The sequence below is a fragment of the Heterocephalus glaber genome, unplaced genomic scaffold (genome assembly GCF_053883595.1).
Source record: "Heterocephalus glaber isolate CG9 unplaced genomic scaffold, H.glaber_assembly_v1.0 deba00001481, whole genome shotgun sequence".
NCBI classification, from domain to species: Eukaryota; Metazoa; Chordata; class Mammalia; order Rodentia; family Bathyergidae; genus Heterocephalus; species Heterocephalus glaber.
The window spans coordinates 16,654,567-16,677,676 of record NW_028258317.1 but is presented as its reverse complement, the minus strand read 5'-3'; the positions used below and the strand labels follow the sequence as shown (position 1 = coordinate 16,677,676).

At 38.6% G+C, this 23,110-nt stretch overlaps 1 protein-coding gene and 1 pseudogene across 1 annotated transcript; both read right to left on the bottom strand.

Moving 5' to 3' along the window:
• Positions 1-5,008: 5,008 nt before the first annotated feature.
• On the bottom strand, positions 5,009-5,995 carry LOC101703603 (olfactory receptor 13C7). The gene has a single exon (XM_004870164.2). It carries the CDS (start codon positions 5,993-5,995, stop codon positions 5,009-5,011), a length of 987 nt encoding a protein of 328 aa, XP_004870221.2.
• Positions 5,996-10,793: 4,798 nt separating this feature from the next.
• On the bottom strand, positions 10,794-12,613 carry LOC101711306 (T-complex protein 1 subunit delta pseudogene; annotated as a pseudogene).
• Positions 12,614-23,110: the final 10,497 nt, after the last annotated feature.

Genomic DNA, 23,110 nt, shown 5'->3' with positions numbered 1-23,110 from the left:
GAACCAAGAGACTCATGTAATGGTACAAGATCCCAATGATGAATGTAACTGTATTTTATACCTAAAGTGTACCAATAAACATAATGGGAAAAAACCCCCCGAATTGTATACCTAAAATGTACCAATAAAGAACTAAAAAAAAAACAAGTACAGAGTGCACGTCAGGCTTTCTTGGGAAGACTCTTAGGCAATTTGTATGTAGTCAAGTTCTTGCTGCCTAACAGAACATATATCTTTAAGAGAACAATGACTGAAAGAGACTGTAGGAGTGTTGAATGGCGCTAGAAGAGAGAAGGTCAAAGCTGGACCTGCATTGGGAGAGGGCCTTCAATGTTCCAGCTGTGTGACAATTTTTTTCTGACCCCTTCCCAACATCCAAAAAGGTAACTGAAGCCTAGAAATGGGAAATGACCTCTCCAAGTCTTCTGAGCAAGGTAGTGACGGAGGCAAGACTTGAACTCATAGAACGAATGCATGGCCCAAGGCAAGCTTTTCCTCTATATTATGCTTAAGAGCTGAAAATTCTATGAGTTATTTTACCTTAAGTCATATTTATACAAATTTCATTCAATCTGGGCTTTCTTAGATGCTCAGAGAGAAAAATCCCCAAGCAGATCCAATTTTTAGAAGAAATTTCTTTAATAAACTTTAATTATATATGGTAGGAACTTGTATAAAAGTGTTAATCCACATACACAAAGACATAAGTCAGCTAAAGACTTAAATCTAAAGAGAATTACTTCTTTGGTCTGCTAAGACTGCCCTGAGGTTTACATTCATGGCTTCCCCCCCTCCAAAATGAAAATACCCTTTTTAATTCTCCTGTTCATGTATGATTGTTATAAATACATTCACATAGGCCTCACATTTTTTGATTCATTTTTCTGTAAGCAGTTTTAAGTTTTGTGATGACTGTGAATGATACATAATCACTTTATCATAATTTCTTATTAGTTTCTAGTAGAGCTGCACTCTAACTTATTTCTAATAAACAACATATCACCTGTGATACCTTATTCTTTTCTTTTCAGTATTTTTATTCCTTTCTTTTTTCTGATCTAGAGTCAGGTGGTAGTCTGGAGACTGATGTTACAGACATTGATAGCAGATGTCCTAAGAAGTTGTTGGTGTTTTGCCATCAAGTATGCTGTTTGTCATTATCCTAATATATTCATTTAGGTCAAGGATAGTTCCCTCCTTAAAGTATGCTAATTTAAAAAATTGTAAATTGCCAGTCACTGTGTCACACACCTGTAATTCCAACTACACAGGAGCCTGAGGAAGTGAATCCCAAGTTTGAGGCCAGCTTAGTGAGACTCTTATCTTAAAGTAAAAAGTAAAAAGGGCTGGAAAGGTAGCTCAGTGGTAGAGCAAATACAAGGCCCTGGGTTCAGTCCCCAGTAGAGCAAAAACAAAAGTCTTAAATACACGTGGAATTTTATCAAATGACTTCCCAACATTTGTTGATATAATTATTTTTCTTTTTAAACCTATTAACAGAATAGAGTACAGAAATAAATCCGCCAATGTTCATAATGTTAAAAATGTTAAAATTCCTTTAAAAATTCCACTAGATAATGTGTATTATTTGTTTTATGTACATTAATTTTTAATCTGCTCAGATTCAATAAATAACTACTTTTACTCTTTATTTTTTCATGATCATCTAATTCTTTGAAAAGCCTTTATCCTAATACTAGGCTGCCCGTACTGCTCTTAAAATTTAGCCCAGCATATTAAGACTTATATTTCAGTATCAGTGCAATGAATTATATTGTAAGATCCACCATCCCAACACACCCTTCCTAAAACAGGCTATTGTTGAGTTGTAACTTTGTCTTTCTCCATCTCCCAGCTTGGAGAAGTCATCCAGAATTGCAACCTGAGTTAGATCGTTGCTTTGTTGTCACTGTTTACAGGTGTCTCCGGAGAAATGGAGAAACAACAGTTGAGTGCTGCCATGCGGAGATAAGATGACCAAGGCTTCTCATGTCCAACTGCTCAACTGCCTTTGCTACCAGACTTGTTTAAAGTACCCAGTAGAGAGGATCACTGCAAAATTAGAACACCCTACCCTCTACAACCTTAGCGAGAGCAGCCCTCTCCATCATGCACACTGTGGCTGTCGGTACAGGGGACCCGGATGGAGACTGCTATCTGGCCCCATCTGGTCACCATGCCTAGCTTGAGGGTCTGTAATAAAAATACTTCAACTTTCTCATTTTGATTGTGCCTTGGAAACCATACCTGTAGCCAGACCCTGACAGAGAGGCCACTGCAGTGAGACCCATGTAGGTGGACCCCCTGCAAGTATCCTTCTGTCTGGGCCTCTGGTGACTGCTGAGTATAGTAGCTACCAGCTAAGTTAGTAGAGGAACTAGAAGAATTTCATTTTTTAAAAAATTCTTTTATTGGTATATTTTAGGTATACAACACAATTACATTTCTCATTGGGAACTTGTACCTTTACATGTTGTGTCTTGGTTCTTAATTTTTCCCCATTCCCTGCCCTCCCTTCATCCCCTCCACTCTTCCCTATTGACAAAGACTTTGTTTGCATTTTTCCCATTTCTCATAATTCTTCCTTTCCCTTCTTTCCTTTCCCCTACCCCTCCCAATTCCCCTACCCCTTTGGACCTTTTCTTCCTATTTCACATTATCAATTATTCATTCTAATCATTGGTACATTTTAGGTATACAATATAATGACATTCATCATTGGAAATTTACACCTTTACATGATCTCTCTTGGTTCTTATTTTTCCCCCCTTGCCCAGCCCTCCCTTCAACCCCTCCATCCCTCCCTATTTACAAAGACTTTGTTTCCATTCTTCCATTTTCTCATATTAATTCCATTTCCTTCTTTCCTTTCCCCTACCCCTCCCACTTCCCCTTCCCCTTTGCCCCTTTCCTTCCTATTTCACATTATCTATTATACCTTTTAGTCCTTATTTATACTTTCAGTTTCTCACACTAGAGAAACTATTCGGTATTTACACGTGTGTCCTATTTATTTCACTTAAGAGGATCGCCTCAATGTGCATCCATTTAGCTATAAATGTCTCTAATTAGAAGAATTTCATTTAAAATAATATGCTTTCTACTAATTCTTTCCTATTGTAATCTGCAAATTCGGCATCAACAATCAATTAGACTTTATTGGTCTTTTCATTGTTTGTACTTCTTAATTCCCTTTGTAGTATGCTTCTTGTGTAGCATGTTTGTCACGTTCTTTTAAAATTATTTCTTACAGTTTGTTGTGAGAACTTTCTAAAGCAATGTTTTTCAGAAGGAGGCTGCAGGAATGTGGGCTTTCATGTGACAACTGTCACTTTAACACTGATACCTGTGCACTGGTTGGTTATGTGTAGAACTTTGAACTCAAAACTCACTTCCTCCAGTATTCTGTAAACATTGTTTACTGAACATCACATTAGGGCTGCAGCACAGAAGACTAATGTTAGTCAGACTCATTCTTTGTTAAATAATTTTAACTTAATTATTAACTTTAGTCAGTAAATATTAACTTTTTCTACTATCAAAGAGTCAATAGAATATTTTGGTATACACTAGGACCAAAACATATCCTTTGATCTAGATAAAATATATATTTTCCTGAAATTCTTACTTAGAAGCTAGTGAGCTCTTTTGATCAAGAACCAAAAAGTCTTCAGAGAAAATTTTGTTTTTTCTTTTTGATCAATATTTGTCTCTTATCTGATCTGTTGTCGTTTTGTAGAATTCTGTGGTGGATTTATCATAGAATATAGCCCCCTGATCTGTCTTTTATGTCTCTCATATTTCCTCAAATAATTTTAATCTTGTATTGTTTTTATTCTGGCATTGAGACAAACATTTTAACTTGGTTTTGAGTTTAAAAATTATTTTTACTGGGCCGGGGATTTAGCTCAGTGGTTTTGAGGCCTGCTGTGCAAACGCAAGGACCCGAGTTCAATCCCCGGTACCAAAAAAAAAAAAAAAAAAAAAAAAATATATATATATATATATATATATATATTTACTATTGTCTTCTCTATTTTTCCATTTATTGATTTTGACTTTCATCTGATAAATAATGTTTTCTTTCTATTTCCAAAAAATGTTCTTGTCTTCCACTCACATTTTCTTTTAGACTCTTTTCATAGACTGCCCTAGACTCAAAGGCCTCTCACTTCTACTGAAAATATTACAAAGAATTAAACCCAAAACACATAAAACAAGCCACCAAATAAAATTTCCTCTTTTGCGTGCATTAACTCCTTTTCAGTAAAGACCAATTTGTTTGATTGTCAGTTTTGTTCTCTTTTGGGTCGATATCAGTGATTTTCTGATTATTTCAGTTTCCACATTACTCTGATGCCTCATGGGAGACCACTGCTTACTAGGAACAAACCCAGGGATGAACAAAATCTTCAAAAAGAGAAAAAAGAGCCTTTAACCTTTGCATCAATTTTTCCATACCTTCCGCATTCCACTGTCTTTGAGAATGAATGATTTTCTGGTAAGGACCTTGATTAAAGACAGAGATTAATTATGGAAACATAGGGAAAAATAATTCAGAAAACATTTATTAAGAATTTATGTTACAGTGAATAGATCAGGAGGAAGATAACTATTACCAGATGCTAGTCTATGTTATGTATTCTCAAGGTATAACTTAATATGGAGTACATAGTACTATAGAAGTAAAAACCTACTTAAATATGCTCAAAGAAGCCAATAGTAGTTGAACAGAAGACCTGAAGACTAGGGATTTTTATTTGCTAAACAATAAAAATTGGAAGAATCACCTTTCTGTGACCTCAGTTTGGTTAGTATTTATGACAAAGTGTGAGAACTAGGAGGCTAGACAAATGATGATATACATTTTGTGGAATTGCTCCTAGAAAGAGCTGGGAAGAGTTCTATGAAAAATTCCCGATTCACCTACAGCCCTTAGTGTAGTGGGATTTACCTATGTAATCTTTGATGAAATTGGCCCTCATAGTGATTTCATTCTCTGAGACAATCAGGTGGAAGTCACAGAGCACAGAATCATTGGGAAACCCCATTTCTCTCTTACCAGGCTCCTCACAGCAGCCTTCACATCTTTGTTTCTTAGGCTGTAGATGATGGGGTTCAGCATGGGGGTCACCACCCCATAGAAGAGGGAGATGAGCTTGTCTGCAAGGTCCTGCTTGTCTGGCCCCCATGGGTCCTTGGACTTGGGCTTCCCATACATGAAGAGGATGGTCCCATAGAAGACGACCACAACTGTAAGGTGGGTAGAGCAGGTGGAGAAGGCCTTTTTCCTGTCCTCAGCAGAGGGAATCCTCAGAATGGTGGCAAGAATGAAGACATAGGAGAAAAAGATGAACAGAACTGGGACTCCTACATAGATCATGTTGGCCACTGCCATGCTGATCACACTGATGGAGATATCAGCACAGGCTAACTTCAGGATAGCCAGGATCTCACAGGTGAAGTGGTTGATGACACTGTCCCCACAGAAGGGAAGTTGCATTGCTAAGGATGTCTGTACAGTGGCAGTGATACTTCCAGCTGCCCAAGAGCTGATGGCCATGGGCACATAAGCAGACTTGCTCATGACCACAGGATACTCAAAGGGATTGCAGATAGCCACATAACGATCAAATGCCATCATGCTCAGGAGCACACACTCTGTGGCTCCCATGGCAAAAGATAGAAACATCTGCACAGCACAGACTGAGAAGGAGATACTTTTCCTGGGGGTCAGGAAGCTGTCAAGAATGAGGGGGATTGAGGAGGTTGTGTAGCAGATGTCCAGAAAGGAGAGATTCGCCAGGAAGAAGTACATGGGCGTGTGTAGGTGGGAGTTGAGGATGGTCACCAGAATGAGTACTCCATTGCCCAGCAGGATCACCAGGTACATTGACAGGATGAGCACAAAGAATGTTTTCTCTAGCTTCGGGTGGCCTGTGAGGCCCAGGAGAATGAATCCCAATAGAAGGAAGGTCTTATTGGACTCAACCATTGTGTGTCCTATGTTACTTACAGGAACTCAGAAGGTCAACTTCATGATTCTCTAATGTCTAAAGTGAGAAAACCTCTTCTTGCCAAGCAACTGGAGAACAACTCTGGCAATCTGTGGAAGCAAGTTCTCTATGTTGTTCTAAATAAAATGCAGGAGAGTTGATCAACATTTATTTGATGGTGTCTAGCCATCCCATAAAGAGATCTGAAATATCACTTGACTGCATTTAACTATCCTGATCATACTCAGGACAGACATCACATATTTATTTCACTTTATACCATATGTGGATGATTCATTTTATTCAAATTTGGTAAAAAATATTAAACTTTGTTTTTGAAAATTTCTCCCCCTTGAAGCCTAGAAAAACCTGGTTTTCTTTGTCCGCAATTTGTTACTATTTTCATCTGTAACCACCGTTACAGAGTGCTCCTCTCTTCTTTTCTGAGTTCTTTCTCACAATATACAGGACCTTGATCTGTCTATCTATCCATTCATTCATTCACTAACTCACTTGCCAAACTCATTTGGAAGTTATTAGAGAACTGACATTCACTGATCACTGATATTTGGCTGTACATGGGAATCATTGTGTCCTCTTTCCTCTCTGGGCCTCTTCTCTCTAACATTCACTTTGGATAGGTTATTATTAGAGATATTCCATCTCAAGGACTAAATGACCTCATGAATTTCTCCTTCTTGGGCTTTCTGCTGCACCACTTCCATGTTCTTTCCTCTCACCCTAAAGAGCCTCCCTAAAGAACCTCAATGCCACTTAGTCTCCAGGTATGAAGGCAGGGACGGGGTGATCCTACAAGAGTTTCTGTATTCTTTTAAAAGTGCTCTCTTACCTTTCCATAAATATGATGATAAAGAAAATCACTTCTCCAAAGTCTGAAAATAACCCACAAGCCCCAAATAGGCAATCTAGTAAAAAAGCAGCAGACAAAGGAATAAGCACCTTAAAATGAGTGGAAGTTAAGTTTTCCTGTCTTTGTTCTGTATCTGGGTAAAATCCATGAAGGAGCATTCACTGCACATACAAAGTCATTTAAGTCCCACTGTGCTATTGGGATTCTCCATTCCCTGAAGTGATTTAAAGTTTTGAAACCAAAGTGATAAAGTTAAACTTTCTATACATCTGGGATTGAGTCCCCAAGATCCAATTATTCTGAAGTTTCTCCAGAAATACTTTTCTTCTCTCCTTCCTGCTTTTTCTACCCATTCAGCTAAACTGTTGGAAAACATTAGAGAATAAAGATCATTATATTCCTATTATAATAAACCCCCAATAAATGAGAACCCTCACCAGAGCACATAAAAAACTGGGCCATTGTAAAACTTATCAAGCAGGACAAATCCTTGTGGCTCAATATCCTTGGCCATTTCTAAATTCAAGATCTCAGGGCCAGATAAAGCAAGCCACTTCAAAGGTCTCATCTTACTAGGACTCCACCAAATGGATTGTAAGCTTCTACCATAACCCAGGCTTTTAAAGGATATTAGAAGGTCCTAAATACATGGGGCCATGGCTTTTGCCATGGGAGTTTCACATACATACGGGCCATGGATTTAAAAAGCTGATCACAGAAATGTTATCCATTGTTTGAAGTCTTCATCTGTGTGTGCCTGTGTGTATGTGTGTATGTGCATGAGTATCCTGTATTTATTCCTTGGTTATAGTGTATCTACTAAGTTATAGTGTAACTACTGAGATCCAGAAACTTTAATTCTAAGATCCAAAGCTAAGAGCTGTGATCACCCAGGCAGCAGCCAGAAGCATCTTCAACTTGGACCATTGTTTTCTGAGATGCTATGGTTCCTTAGCCACTTTCTAGTTTTGTGCTTCTCATTTAATTCTAATATTAGGAATGATGGATGTCGTATGTGTTGAGCTCTCAGTCCACAGATGTCCTTGGTGTACAAAAGAAGGTTGTCTAGCATCAAGAACAAATAAAAGACTTGGGCAATTCCTTCTGCCTCTTCCACAAATGAAGAACACATCTGCCTTGTGTTTTGGATTCTAAATCCTACAATCTGCATTCATAGTTGTAAATTATTGTGTCTTGCATTTTTTTTTCCTGTGAAGTATACTATACATACAGAACAATATAAAAAGTATATGTATACTATTTAAGGAAAAATAATAAAACACACACCATGCTTACTCAGATTAAGAATTAGAGTGTTCCAACACATTACTCAGCTGTCATCTTGCTTGCCTCCTTGTCCCATTACCTTAGAAGCCTCCCTTATTTTCTTCTCAAATTATATTCCCTTCTTTCCTTTCTTCTAGAGTTGACACTATTCCAATTTTTATATAAATTACTTTATGCTAGCCAGACAGGAGGAGCTTGTCTACCATCTGGAATAAAGACTCCACCCCACCCCATGATTTCCATCCTCTCATGATCAAACACTACCTAGGTACTGCTTTGAAGGGATTTTGTCATTGTAATTAAAGTCTCAAGTCAGTTGACCATAAGATTAGAAGATTATCCAGGTGGGTCTGATCCTGTCAAGTAAGAAGTCAGATTCAAAGGATGGGAAAGACTCCACATATCATTTATGAATTTAAAGCTGGAAGACACTACAAGCAAAAGCCAAAGAGCTGTCACAAGGAGGTAAGAATGACCTTTTAGAAAAGTCATCAGGGACACTGGGGCCACAGTCCACCAGCCACAAGAAACTGAAATCTGTCAATGACCTGAAAGGGCTTGAAAGATAATTTTTTTTTCTCAGCACCCACCCTAGCTCACCCAGACTTCTCACAGAACTATAAGATAATTGAATGTCACTTTATTTTTTATTTTATTTTATTTTTTTCTTAAATTCTTTTATTGGTACATTTTAGGTATACAATACGTTTACATTTATCATTGGGTGCTTGTACCTGTACTTGATGTATCTTGGTTCTTATTTTTTCCCCATTACCTGTGCGCCTTTCACCCCCTCCACCCTTCCCTATTTACATAGATTTTGTTTACATTTTTTTTTCTTTTCTCATAATTTTTCCTTTCCATTCTTTCCTTTCCCCATCTCCTTCCACCACCCCTACCCGTTTGGACCTTTTCCTATTTCAAAGTATCAATTATTAGTTATTAATCCTTTTAGTCCTTATTTACACTCTCAGTTTCTCACACTAGAGAAACTATTTGGTATTTACACATGTGTGTCTTATTTATTTCACTTAAGAGTATGTCCTCAATATGCATCCATTTAGCTATAAATGACTCTAGTTTGTCATTCTTTATGGCTGAGTAGTACTCCATTTTATAAAAAAACCACATCTTCTTTATCCAGTTTCCAGTTGATGGGCACTTGGGCTGTTTCCAAGCTTTAGCTATTACAAACTGTGCCGCAATAAACATGGGTACACACATATCTCTGTGGTATGATTCTTTTAATTCTTTTGGGAAAATACCCAGCAGGGAAATAGCTGGGTCAAATGGGACCTCCAGCCCTAGTTCTTTGAGGTATCTCCACACTGATTTCCATAGTGGTTGAACCAGTCTGCACTCCCGCTAGCAACGGAGAAGGGTTCCTTTCTCTCCACACCCCCGCCAGGATTTGTTATTGGTTGACTTCTTAATAGCAGTCACTCTTTCTGGGGTGAGGTGAAATCTCAGTGTTGTTTTCATCTGCATCTCTTGAATGACCAGTGATGTTGAACATTTTTTCATACGTTTATTTGCTGCTTTTACTTCTTTGTCTGAGAAATGTCTGTTCATTTTCAGATGCCCATTTTTGAATTGGGTCTTTGAATTTGGGGGGTCTGATATTTTTCAGCTCTTTATATATTCTAGGTAGTAGCCCTTTGTCTGAGTTATAGCTGCTAAAAATTTTTTCCCACATTTTGGTTGTCTGTTAGCTCTGTTGGTGGCTTCTCTTGCAGTGCAGGTTTTTAATAAGATGAAATCCCAGTTGTTGATTCTTTCTGCTAGTTCCCATGCTACTGAGGTTTTGTTCATAAAGTCTTTTTCTATGCCAAGGTCTTCAAGAGTTCTACCTAACTTGTCTTCCAGCAAGTTTAATGTTTCTGTCTTAATACTTAGATCTTTAATCCACTTAGATCTTAGTTTAGTGCATGGTGATAGATATGGGTCCAGTTTTAATCTCTGACAGGTTGAAATCCAGTTTTTCCAACACCATTTATTAAATAGGCTATCTTTCCTCCAATGAGGGTGCTTGGCTCCTTTGTCAAAGATGAGGTGGCTGAGTATGTCCGAAGTTGTTTCTGCATCTTCTAATCTATTCCACTGGTCCTCAGGTCTGTTTCTTTGCCAGTCCCATGCTGTTTTTATCACAGTAGCTTTGTAGTATAGTTTCAAGTTGGGGGTTGTGATACCCCAGCCATGTCTCTGTTGCCTAGAATTGCTTTTGCTATTCTAGGTCTCTTCTGGTTCCAAATGAATTTTTGGATTGTTTTCTCTAGCTCTGTGAAGTGTATTGTTGGAATTTCAATCGTCATTGCATTAAATCTACATAGCAGTTTTGGAAGTATGGCCATTTTCACTATATTGATTCTTACTACACAGGAACAGGGGATGTCTTTTCATTTTCTTTTTTTTTTCCTTAATTTTTTACCTTTCTGTATTGTTAATTTTAAAAACTGCATGTATAGTATGCCAATAGGCATTTATCACTGGTAGGTATATTGGCCCATTTTTTCCTTCTATTTAGTAGACCACAGTGTAAAGAAAGGACACATGATTAAGCCACTAAAAAAATCAACATGTCAATCTTTGTGTGTAGAATTTCTTATACAGGGTTTCAAAAGTATCACAAATACAATGCTGGGGGATAAACAGCCTTTTGAAGTCAGATATTTAATATTTAGTTGTTCCAATACAACTTCAAGCAAATACCAACTGGAAGACCAAGTCCAGGAATTCATAAAGGAAACAATCTCCCAAACAACAAGGAATATCAAGATCTTCTTCCATTTGAGTTGTAGTACTGGTAGTATAATGCTGCCAGTCAACCAGTATATTCAGATTATCAAGTGTTCACCACATCATCAATTTTCAAAATACTCCGGACAGTTTCAGTTGCTAGGGTCAGAGCACTGACTGAAACCAACAAAGGCTGGACAACCATTTCCTCCAGAATGTTGGAAATACCACCCTTTCGGATATTAATGCTTGTAGTTTTTTCTCCTTGGGCATGCTGGCTTCTTAGTTCTGTTACTGTAGAAATGGGATTCAGGCCAGCATTTTCAGCTAGTGTAGATAGAATGACTTCCATAGCATCTGCAAAAGCACAGACACAGTAGGATTCCATACCACTCAGTGTTCTTGAATATTTACTCAATCGGAGGGCCAACTCTATTTCTGGAGCACCACCTCCTGCAATAAGAGTTCTCGTCTTCACTAAGCAGTGAATAATACACAGGGCATCATGAATGGAACGTTCAGCTTCTTCAATCGCCAGTTTATTAGAGCCACGAACAACAATTGTAACTGTTTTCCCAGTGCTTGCACACCCAGTAATCTTGAGCAGTTTGCCAGAACCATTTAAATTGACCTCTTCAGCTAACTCAGCAGAACCTAGCATGTCAGCAGTGAATTGGTCAATATGAGCAACTGGCTTGGTTCCAATTGTCTTACAAATGAATTCAATGTCTTCTCTTTCAATATCCTTAACCACCATAATTTTCATCTTGTTCAGAAAATGTAATGCAAGATCACTAAGAGTATCTCTTAGGATAGACTTCTGTATGAGAAGGACATTACACCCTGTTTTTTAAATTTGCTTCACTAAATTTAAAATATAGGCTCTCTCTTCTTGCAGCACTTGGTCCATTTGGGCATAGTCAGAAACTACTATTTGATTATCCATATCTGTTTTGGGAGCAGATAAGCAAAACTGAATGAGCCCAATCTTAGCCTTTTCAACTCTGGTTATGCCGGAATTTGCCACTGTTTGGGTAAGAACTAGCCCTTCCACCAACTCACAGTCATCAATTGTCCCACCAAGCTTCTTAACTATTTTAATATCTCTAAGATCTACACTAGTAGCGACGGTGGGGTCAATCGCTTTCGTTACCTCATTTACACTCATTGGAGAAAGCAGACTTGAATACTGGGAAACCACCTTTGAGTCCAATGAAGTGGTTGCACTATTTAACAAAGTTTCTCTGTCACTCAGTTCCACAGGCTGAGACACGTCAGTTAAGATTTCAAGACCCTTTTCCAAAGCCTTCTGGAATGACTTGGAAATGATGGTTGGATGAATCCCTTTCTGAAGAAGCTTAGTACAGGAATCTAAGAGAGAGCCAGCAATGATGACCACTGACGTGGTGCCATCTCCTGCTTCTATATCTTGAGCCTTAGACAGTTCCACCAGCATTCTGGCTCCTGGATGTAACACTTGCATTTGTTTCAGAATGGTGGCACCATCATTTGTAACGGTCACATCACCTTTTCCATCTTGAATCATTTTATCCGTTCCTTTAGGTCCAAGGCTTGCTCTAATAGCATCAGCAACAGTTTTGGCTGCCGAAATGTTGCTGAAGCGGATCTGGGCCTGCTTGTCACGGTCCTGATAGGCATATTTTCCTCGGCTGCCAGCAGTCCCAGCAGGGGCCCCACTCTGGGGTGCCATGTTCTCTGGCATGGCAAATTTAACTAAGTCTGTGCTGCCTTAGCAAGGATGGATGGACATGGATTTTGGTGAGCTGTGGAGTATGGTACGTGTACACTGCCTTCAAGAACCTTCCAGTTTCCATTTTCTTATATCCTCCTCAATCTCCTTTTTTGGGGTGCTGTAGTTTTCAGTGTAGAGGTCTTTTGCTTCCTTTGTTGGATTGATTCCTAGATATTTCATTTTTTTGGATGCTATTGTAAAAGGAATTGTTCCCCTAATTTCTCTCTCAATGAGTCAGCTATTTGTGTATAAGAAGGCTATTATTTTTTGAGTGTTGACCTCATATCCAGCTACTCTACTGAATCTGTCAATTAAGTCTAGAAGTCTTTTGGTAGAGTTTTTTGGATCTTCTATGTAAAGTATCATATCATCAGCAAATAATGAGAGTTTAACTTTTTCCTTTCCTATCTTTATTCCTTTTATTTCTTTCTCTTTTCTAATTGCTGTGGCTAATGTTTCCAGAACTATATTGAACAGGAGTGGTGATAGTGGGCATCCTTGTCTTGTTCCTGTTGTTAGTGTGAAAGTTTTCAGTTTTTGACCATTTAGTATGATGTTGGCTGTTGGTTTTTCATAGATAGCCTTAATCAGGTTGAGATAAAGACCTTCTATACCAACTTTCTGTAGGGTTTTTATCATGAATGGGTGTTGGATTTTGTTGAATGCCTTTTCTGCATCTATTGAGATGATCATATGGCTTTTGTCCTTGACACTGTTAATATAGTGTATTACATTTATTGACTTATGAATATTCAACCATCCTGGCATCCCTGGGATAAATCTGACTTGGTCAGGGTGTATGATCTTCTTGATGACCCTCTGTATTCTGTTTGCCAGTATCTTGTTGAAGATTTTTGCATCTATGTTCATTAGGGAGATGGGCCTGTAGTTCTCTTTTTGGGTTGGGTCTTTCCCTGGTTTTGGAATCAAAGTCACACTTGCTTCCGGGAATGAGTTTGGAAGCCTTGCTTCCCTTTCAATTTCCTTGATGAGTTTAAAGAGTAATGGCATTAGTTCTTCTTTGAATTTCTTATAGAATTCAGCAGTGAAGCCATCAGGACCTGGGCTTTTCTTTGTTGGTAAATTTTTTATTACATTTTCAATTTTACACATTGTAATTGGGGTGTTTAGAATTTCTATATCTTCTCCATTTAACTTTGGCAATTCATATGTATCTAGGAATCTGTCTATTTCTTCTATGTTTTCCATTTTATTAGAGTACAGGTTCTCGAAGTAGATATTGATAATCCTCTGGATTTCTGCTTGTTCTGTTGTGACTTCCCCTTTTTTGTTCTTAATTGCATGGATTTGACTCTTTTCTTTCCTTTTTTTGATAAGGTTGGCTAAAGGTTTATCGATTTTATTTATTCTTTCAAAAAACCAACTCTTTGATTCATTAATTTTTTGTATCATTCTCTTAGTCTCCATTGCATTGATTTCTGCTCGGATATTTATAATTTCCTCTCTTGTACAAGTTTTGGGTTTGTTATTCTCTTCTTTTTCTAGGAGTGTGAGGTTCTGCATTAGGTAATTTATCTGAGTTCTCTCTGTTTTCCTAATATGGGCATTCACAGCTATGAATTTCCCGAATAGAACTGCTTTCATTGTGTCCCATAGATTCCTAAATGTTGTACTAGCATCATCATTTACTTGTAGAAACTGTCTAATTTCTTCTTTAATTTCCTCTGTGACCCATTGGTTGTTCAGGAGGGTGTTATTCAATTTCCATGTGTTTGTGGGAGTTTTGCAGTTTCTCATGTTATTGATCTCCAATTTTATTGCACTATGGTCTGATAATATAGAGGGGGTAATTTCAATTCTTTTACATTGACTTAGACATCTCCTATGAGCTAGCATGTGGTCTATTTTGGAGAATGACCTATGTGCAGCTGAAAAGAATGTGTATACTGATTTTGTGGGGTGGAACACTCTGTAAACATCTATTAAGTCCATTTGTTCAACAGCTTGGTTCAGTTCTAGAATTTCATTGTTAATTTTTTGTCTAGATGATCTGTCTATTTGTGATAGTGGGGTATTGAAATCCCCAACTACAACTGTATTAGTGCTTATTTGGTTTTTCACGTCCATTAATATTTGTTTTGTATAGTTGGGGGCATTTGTATTTGGTGCATATATATTTAGGATTGTCATCTCTTCCTCTTGGATTGTTCCCTTCACAAGGATGTAATGACCATCTTTGTCTCTCTTAATTAGTTTTGGTTTGAAATCTACTTTGTCTGCAAATAAGGTTGCTACCCCTGCTTGTTTCTGGGTTCCTGTTGGGTGGAGAACTGTTTTCCATCCTTTTACTTTCAGTCTATGAATTTCCTTTTGAGTTAGGTGTGTTTCTTGTATACAGCATATTGCTGGATTTTGCTTCTTAATCCATTCTGTCAGCCTACTTCTTTTGATTGGTGAATTGAGGCCATTAACATCGAGAGTTATAATTGATAGATATTGACTCATCCTTGTCATGATGTTTCACTGTTGTTGGCTCGTTTCTTTTTCCCCTTTCCCTTTAGTTTCTTGCCTTGTCTGGTGGCTTTCCTCTGTTGAGCCTCATGGAGTTGTGACCTTCATTGGCTTTTTCTAGGATATTGCTTAGAATTGTTTGAAGTGCTGGTTTGGTGCTCATGAAATTTCTCAGGTGTTCTTTGTTATGGAAGTATCTAATTTTTCCATCGATTTTGAAAGATAATTTTTCAGGATACAGCAGTCTAGGTCGGAAGTTATTTTCTTTTAGGGCTTGAAATACTTCACTCCAGGCTCTCCTTGATTTGAGGGCTTGTGTTCAGAAGTCTGCCATGATTCTGATGGGCATTCCTTTATAGGTGATTTGTTTCTTTTCTCTAACTGCATGTAGGATTTTGTTCTTCTGTTGGGTTTCTGGGATCTTGACTATTATATGTCTAGGTGTAGATTTTTTTTTTATCATGACTGGGTGGAGTTCTATATGCCTCGCTTATCTGTATGTCCAATTCTCTATCTCTGTCTGGGAAGTTTTCTACTATTACTTCTGTGAACAGTTTTTTTATGTCAGTTGTACTTTCTCCTGTTTTTTTGTGGACTCCTATCAGTCTTATGTTATTCTTCTTTGCATCATCTAGCAGCTGTTTAATTGATTTCTCATGGTCCCTTACTATTTTTAAGAAATCTCTGTTTTCATGGTCCTTCACTGCAATCCTGTCTTCTATATCTGATATTCTATTTTCAGATTCTCTTAATGTGCTCTGCATGCTTTCAATGGAGCTTTTAATCTCCTGAATATCTGTTTGAATCTGTTTCATGGATTCCATTTCTTTCTTCTGTTGGGCCATCATGGTTTCCATTTCTTTCTTGTGCTGGGCATTCCTGGCTTCCAGCCTGTTTCTGAGCTCCTCTATTTTTTCTTATCAGTTTGTGTTCTAGAACCTCTAATCATGTCTTTCACTGTGTTCACCATCTCTGTAGTTATCTGGGAGATTATTTCTGCTTTGAATTTTTCTAGAGCCTCATTCATCTGTTTTGTTATTTCCTGTGCTATCAGTTCAGGGTGTCCAGGTGGTTGATTATCAGACTTTTGCCCCTCATTTCCCCCAGAAATTGCCTTATGTGGGGTGGAAGTCTGGGTTTGTGACTTGCTTAAATGCCTTCTCATTTTTGTTTTTGGTACTGTCCCTGATTTAGTTCCTGGGTTGATATTATGAAGTTGTTTATTGTAAGTATCTTTGTTGATCTATTTAAAACCCTTATGGAATGATTGCTTCTCAGAGGTGTCTTCCAGATATAGCTGGTCTTTAGGTTTTGAGTCTCTAATGACTCTGAGGCTGTCTCATTTTCATTATACCAGGAAGGAAAACTGTTTAGATAAATCACAACACCTTAGCCCAAGTCATACAATCAGCAACACCATAGCATCAAATACCTCTTAAAGAATGACAATTTGTGGTAGTTATTAATCTATCACCTTTAAAAAATAAAGGGCCGCCTTCAAGGTGTGTCTCTGCTGTCACAATAGACAATGTGGGCAGCAGTGTGCAGTTACAAGTCAATGAGTCTCAGTAAGTTAGTCCCAGACCCATGAGATTCAGGGAGATTTCTAGTTGCAAGTCCTAAGTTGGCCTCCCTGTCCTCCTGCAGGGTTGCACTCTGCAAGTTTCTACTGCATGTTTCAGCTGCTTTTCCCCTGAAGAAAGTCCAGTTTCTGATGGGAGCTGATGATCCCTCCAACTTAGCAATCACGGTGGTCTGGTGTGCCTTTATTGCAGAGATTCCCTTCACTTTTCCAGTGTGCTTGTTTTCATCAGGGAGCCTGAGACAGGCACTCTCTCTGTTGTTCACTTCTGGAGCTCAGGACAATGGCTTTTATGTCCCTCTGTGCCTCTGCAGTGTGTAACCAAGTAGCTGAACAGCCCAAAGGCCAGAGGCCAGGGTGAGGGGGAGTATTGTTGGAGGTGCCCACGCAGCCCAGTTGGCAGCTGGTAGGCCTGCCCAGGGGGGTCCTCCTTACCCTGTCCTGGTGACTAGGGGCAAGCTGGTGAAGTAAGCCGGAGCCTGAATGTCACTTTAAACTGCTAATTTTGGGTCATTTGTTATGCAATGATAGGAAACTAATGAGCACTTTAAAATTTCTTTCATAACTTTACCATCTATAAATATATCAATGTACAATGAATTTTTCCATTTTGAAAAATGAAATGACAATTGCATACGTGGTTTTTAAGGAAAGGGAAAATTGCTACTATTTAAAGGAGGACTCCCATGAAAATAGAAGTTCGTGGTCTTAATAGCCCCTTCTAAGTAGCCAGTTAGGACTATAGTGTGGCCAACTAGCAGATATTTGGTACCAAATTTCATCAGAGGGAGTGGATTTTTTGATGTTTTCTCCTAAGCTCTTACTTTGGTCTCCTTTCTACTCGTAGGAACAGGTTAAAGCAGGATGCTGTGTTGGATGGAATGAATGTCCTTGACTAATCCCAGCAGCAAGACAAGGAGAGAGAAGAAGGAATTTTATTCATGTATGGTCAAGCTAAGGAAAGTGCAGGAAAGAATTTGGGCTTGGCTGTCTAAAGCATTGTATCCTCAATCATCATAGGCAGCAGGGGTCTATGACAGAGAGCCCATAACAGGCCTGTCTCTGGACTTCCAGGGCTTCCCTCTGTGGGCTGCCTTCTCTGTTGGGAGGATAGCCACCATGCCAGGATCTCCTTTCACCATCCTGGGGATTCCATACACTTCTGCTACAGGTTGGAGCTCCTGTCTTTTTTTGTTTGGTTTTTTTCTTGGTACTGGGGACTGAACTCGGGTCCTTGCACCTGCGCAGCAGGCGGTGAAACCACTGAGCTAAATCCCCGGCCCAAGAAAGGAAGCCTGTTTGTTTTTCTTTTAATTTTTCTTTTCTTGGTTTACTTTCTTGTTTAGGTGGGGCACTTACTTGATAGCTTCTTGAGAATGGCACATAGTATTCACATTTTTAAGACCTTATGCATTTGAATATATTTTTATTCAACTCATAAATGACTGATATTTTGTGTATTTATGTGTTTGTATTTTGTGTATTTGTATTATGTATTTGTTGGGGTTCTGAAGAAGAACAGAATATGCAAGGGGATTTATTAGGTAGGGTTACAAGATCAAAGACAGGAAAGTCCACAGTGGCCATCTGAAGGATCAGAAGCAAGAGTCCATGAGGGCCATTTGTTTGCTGGAGAACCTGATTATCCAATAGCTTTCAGCCCAAGAAGATAGAAGGTACAGAGCAAGAGGGATCAAAGATGCAGCACAGTCGGAGGTTGAAGGCTTGGAAGCTCACTGTAGAGTTGCTGATGTGAGCCTGTGTTGGAAGACTAAGGAAGCTGAAGATGGATGTCCAAAGGCATGGGAAAGATCGAAACTCTTCTAAAATGAGAATACTTCTGGGAAGAACATGGTGGCACACACCTGTGATCCTAGCACTCAGGAGCCCGAGGCAGGAAGATCACGAGTTTGAGGCTAGCCTGGCCTATATAGTGACTTCAAGACCAGCCTGAACTGCATAGTGAGACCTTGTCTCAAAAAACCAAAATGGCAACACTCCCTTCTTCTTTTCCCCTTTAACATGTCCCGGCTACAAGCCTATTGATTTGGGCCATTCAAACCAGGGATGGGTCTTCCTCCTTCAGTTTGCTTGGCTTAAAGGTCAGACATCCCCACCCTACCCCCCTGCCACCCCCTAGAACTGTGCTCCACTAATCTAGGCATTTCTTAATCCATTCAAACTGGCATACCATAATTAGTGGTCACAGTGGATTAGTCAGGGTTCTCCACAAAACAGTACCAAATAGGGTGTGTGTGCGTGTGTGTGTGTGTGTGTGTGTGTGTGTGTGTAAGTGGCTTATATAATTGTGTAGGTTGAAAGTCCCTGAAAATGTAGCCAGCAGGTGAAGATCCAGGAGAGCCAATAGAGTAGCCAATAGAGCCAATAGAGTAGTTTGAAGGCTGAGAAAAAATTAATGTCTCAACTCAAAGGCAAGAGGACTTCCCTCTTACTCATCATTTTTGTTCTATTCAAGCCTTCAACTAATTCTGTGTTATGTGCTTATGCATTTTAACCATTGTTTGTTGCCTACTCCAGTTCTGCTAGAATATTAGTTTCAGAGAGGTAGGATTTTTTTCTGAATTGTTCACACATGTATTCTTAATTATAAAAACAGGGCCTGGCTCACAGTAAGCACTCAATCCATAGCTGCTGAATGAATTATGAATGAGTTTGTGACTTACCCTTGTTTTCCTCTAATTTTACCCCATGTCAGTTTGATTTTAAATCCTATTTCATCTTTATCCCATCTTTCTGAATTTCTATTTTTAGAAATGTTGTAAATGTGCATAACATATTGGTACATAGGTCATGTATATATATATATATAAAATCAAAACAGTCTAAGTTATAAGGAAGCATGATTTTAAAATCTTGGAGATCATGAACGCCAGACATGTAAATTCCGACTATGACTGCACTTTTCCAAATATTCAACAAACCTCTCTTTTCTAAGCAGCTTGTAAACACTGGGAATATCTATTTTGAACAGAGCAGAGGTGCAGGATTTAGGGTTTCTGGCAGTGTTCAGAGGAGATATGCCAGCTTGCTTTTGGTTTGCATCACATGAGCTTTTTTGCCAGAAGTTGCTCTTTGATGAATGGAGCCCCATGGCAGCCCTCACCAAGATTTAGGAAAGTTACTGCTAAGCTATGTGATGCCCCAAAGTTTCAGCTTAGAGTCTTTCTCTCCTTGCTTTGGTCAATCTTGCAACTCTTCCCCAGCCCTCTGCTCCCCAGCGGCCCATTCTTGAACTCATCTGCTGTGGGGAGCTCAAGAACAAATAGAGGAGAAGAACACACACAGTCACCCAGGCCCCAGTACTCCTGATATCTCGGAAGGCCACTCACCTCCAGACAAAGTGACCCATTCAGGCCAGCTGTGCCCATGTCAGCTCTTGACATCTCATTATGTTTGTGTAACTTTAAGCTGTCTGAACTTTTCTAGAATAAGGGTAGGATATGCAAGAAGGAGATACAGGTATGAAGTCAACAAAGTTAGGTCACAATTCTGTAGCTTTTATATTGATTCTTATGGATGCACAATGCATTTGATCTAAATCTAAATATATTTGACTTAAACATGAATACTTGTACAGGTTTGTTTGGTTTAACAAAAGGGAGACTTTCTGAGAAATACATTGTTAAATAGTTTTTTCCTTGCGTGAACATCATAGGGAGTACTCACACAAGCCTAAATGACACAGCAATTACACACCTGGCCTAGATGGTACAACCTATTGTTTTGCCAGATTACTCTGATTTCTTCTGCTATTGCTCTTGCTAGATTTGCTCTAGCAACTTATTTTCTCCCACAATCACCTTAGGTAGAGTTTCAAAAAATTCTTCAGTTGCCTTCACATCGGCACTCATAGATTCTCCACTCGTTCTCATATCATGTAATAAATAACAATTCTTGAGTGGTTTAAACTACCCATAACTAGTGGTAAATTCAATATCACAGCCAGGTGGTCTTTTCTTTCAATATTACAAACAATTTTTTGCTTTGGCCATGATTGTCACGGTGTTGACAGGAATACACTTCTGTGTCTGGTTTTCTTTTAATTTTATTTTATTGGTACATTTTAAGTATACAATATAATGACATTCATCATTGGAAATTTGCACCCTTACATAATCTCTCTTGGTTCTTATTTTTTCCCCCTTGCCCTGCCTTCCCTTCAACCCCTCCATCCCTCCCTATTCACAAAGACTTTGTTTCCATTTTTTCATTTTCTCATATTAATTCCATTCCCTTCTTTCCTTTCCCCTACCCCTCCCACTTCCTCTTCCCCTTTGCCCCTTTCCTTCCTATTCCACATTATCTATTATACCTTTATCCTTATTTACACTTTCAGTTTCTCACACTAGAGAAACTATTTGGAATTTACACGTGTGTCCTATTTATTTCACTTAAGAGTATAGCATCAATGTGCATCCATTTAGCTATGAATGTCTCTAATTTCTCATTTTTTTATGGTTGAGTAGTACTCCATTTTATAAAAAAACCCCACATTTTCTATATCCAGTCTCCAGTTGATGGGCAATTGGGCTGTATCCAAGTTTTAGCTATTACAAACTGAGCTGCTATGAACATGGGCGCACATATATCACTGTGGTATGATTCTTTTAATTCTTTGGGGAAGACCCCCAGCAGGGGAATATCTGGGTCAAATGGGACTTCCAGTCCTAGTTCTTTGAGGTATCTCCATATTGATTTCCACAGTGCTTGCACCAGTCTACACTCCCACCAGCAGTGGAGCAGGGTTCCTCTTTCCCCACAGCCTCACCAGCATTTGTTGTTGGTTGATTTCATGATAGCAGCCGTTCTTTCTGGGTTGAGGTGGAATCTCAGCATTGTTTTCATTTGTATCTCTCAAATGACCAGTGATGTTGAACATTTTTTCATATGTTTATTTGCTAATTCTACTTCTTTGTCTGAGAAGTATCTGTTCAGTTCAGATGCCCATTTTTGGATTGGGTCTTTTTATTTGGGAGGTCTGATTTTTTAAACTTCTTTATAGATTTGAGATAGTAGACCTTTGTCTGAGGAACAACAAGTGAAAATTTTTTTTTTCACATTGTGGGTTGTCTCTTCACACTGCTGGTGGTTTCTCTTGCTGTGCAGAAGCTTTTTAATAAGAAGAGATCCCACTTGTTGATTGTGCTAGTTCATGGGCAACTGAGGTTTTGTTTATAAAATCTTTTCCTACACCAAGGTCTTCAAGAGTTCTTCCTAAACTCTCTTCCAGCTGGTTCAGTATTTCTATTTTAATATTTAGATCTTTAACACATTTCAATTTTAGTTTAGTGGATGGTGAGAGATATAGGTCTAGTTTTAATCTTTGGCATGTTGAAACCCAATTTTTCCAGCATCATTTATTAAAGAGGCCATCTTTCCTCCAGTGAGGGTGTTTGGCTCCTTTGTCAAAGATGAGGTGGTTGAGTGTGTCTGGAGTTGTTTCTACATCTTCTAATCTGTTCCATTGGTCCTCAGGTGTGTTTCTCTGCCAGTACCATGCTGTTTCTATCACAGTAGCTTTGTAGTATAGTTTCAAATTGGGGGTTGTGATACCCCCTGCCATGTCTCTGTTACCTAGAATTGCTTTTGCTATTCTGGATCTCTTCTTGTTCCAAATGAATTTTTGGATTGTTTTCTCAAGGTCCGTGAAGTATGCTGTTGGGATTTCAATTGGGATTGCATTGAATCTATATAGCAGTTTTGGAAGTATGGCCATTTTCACTATGTTGATCCCTCCTACCCAGGAGCAAGGGATGTCTTTCCATTTTCTGATATCTTCAATCTCTCTTTTCAGAGTGCTATAGTTTTCAGAGAAGAGGTCTTTGATTTCTTCTGTTAGGTTGATTCCTAGGTATTTCAGTGTTTTGGATGCTATTGTGAAAGGAATTGTTTGCCCTATTTCTCTCTCAGTGAGTCTATTGTTCGAGTACAGGAAAGCTATTGATTTCTGTATGTTGACCTTGTATCCAGCTACTTGACTTAATTTGGTTATTAAGTCTAGAAGACTTTTTGTGGTGTCTTGGGATCTTCTGTATAGAGTAACATGTCATCTGCAAATAATGACAGTTTGACTTCTTCATTTCCTATCTTTATTTCTTTTATTTCTTTCTCTTGTCTAATTGCCACAGCTAATGTTTCCAAAACTATATTGAACAGGAGTGGTGATAGTGGTCATCCTTGTCTCGTTCCTCATTTTAGTGAAGGATTTCAGTTTGTGACCATTTAGTATGATATTGGCTGTTGGTTTTTCATAGATGGCTTTTATCAGATTGAGGTAGAGACCATTGATTCCAATTTTTTGTAGGGTTTTTATCATAAATGCGTGTTGGATTTTGTCAAATACTTTTTCTGCATCTATTGAGATGATCATATGGTTTTGTCCTTTGCTCTAT

Bases quoted from the DNA above. Each gene is read 5' to 3' on its own strand.
- LOC101703603 (XM_004870164.2), bottom strand. From the start codon at position 5,995: ATGGTTGAGTCCAATAAGACCTTCCTTCTATTGGGATTCATTCTCCTG.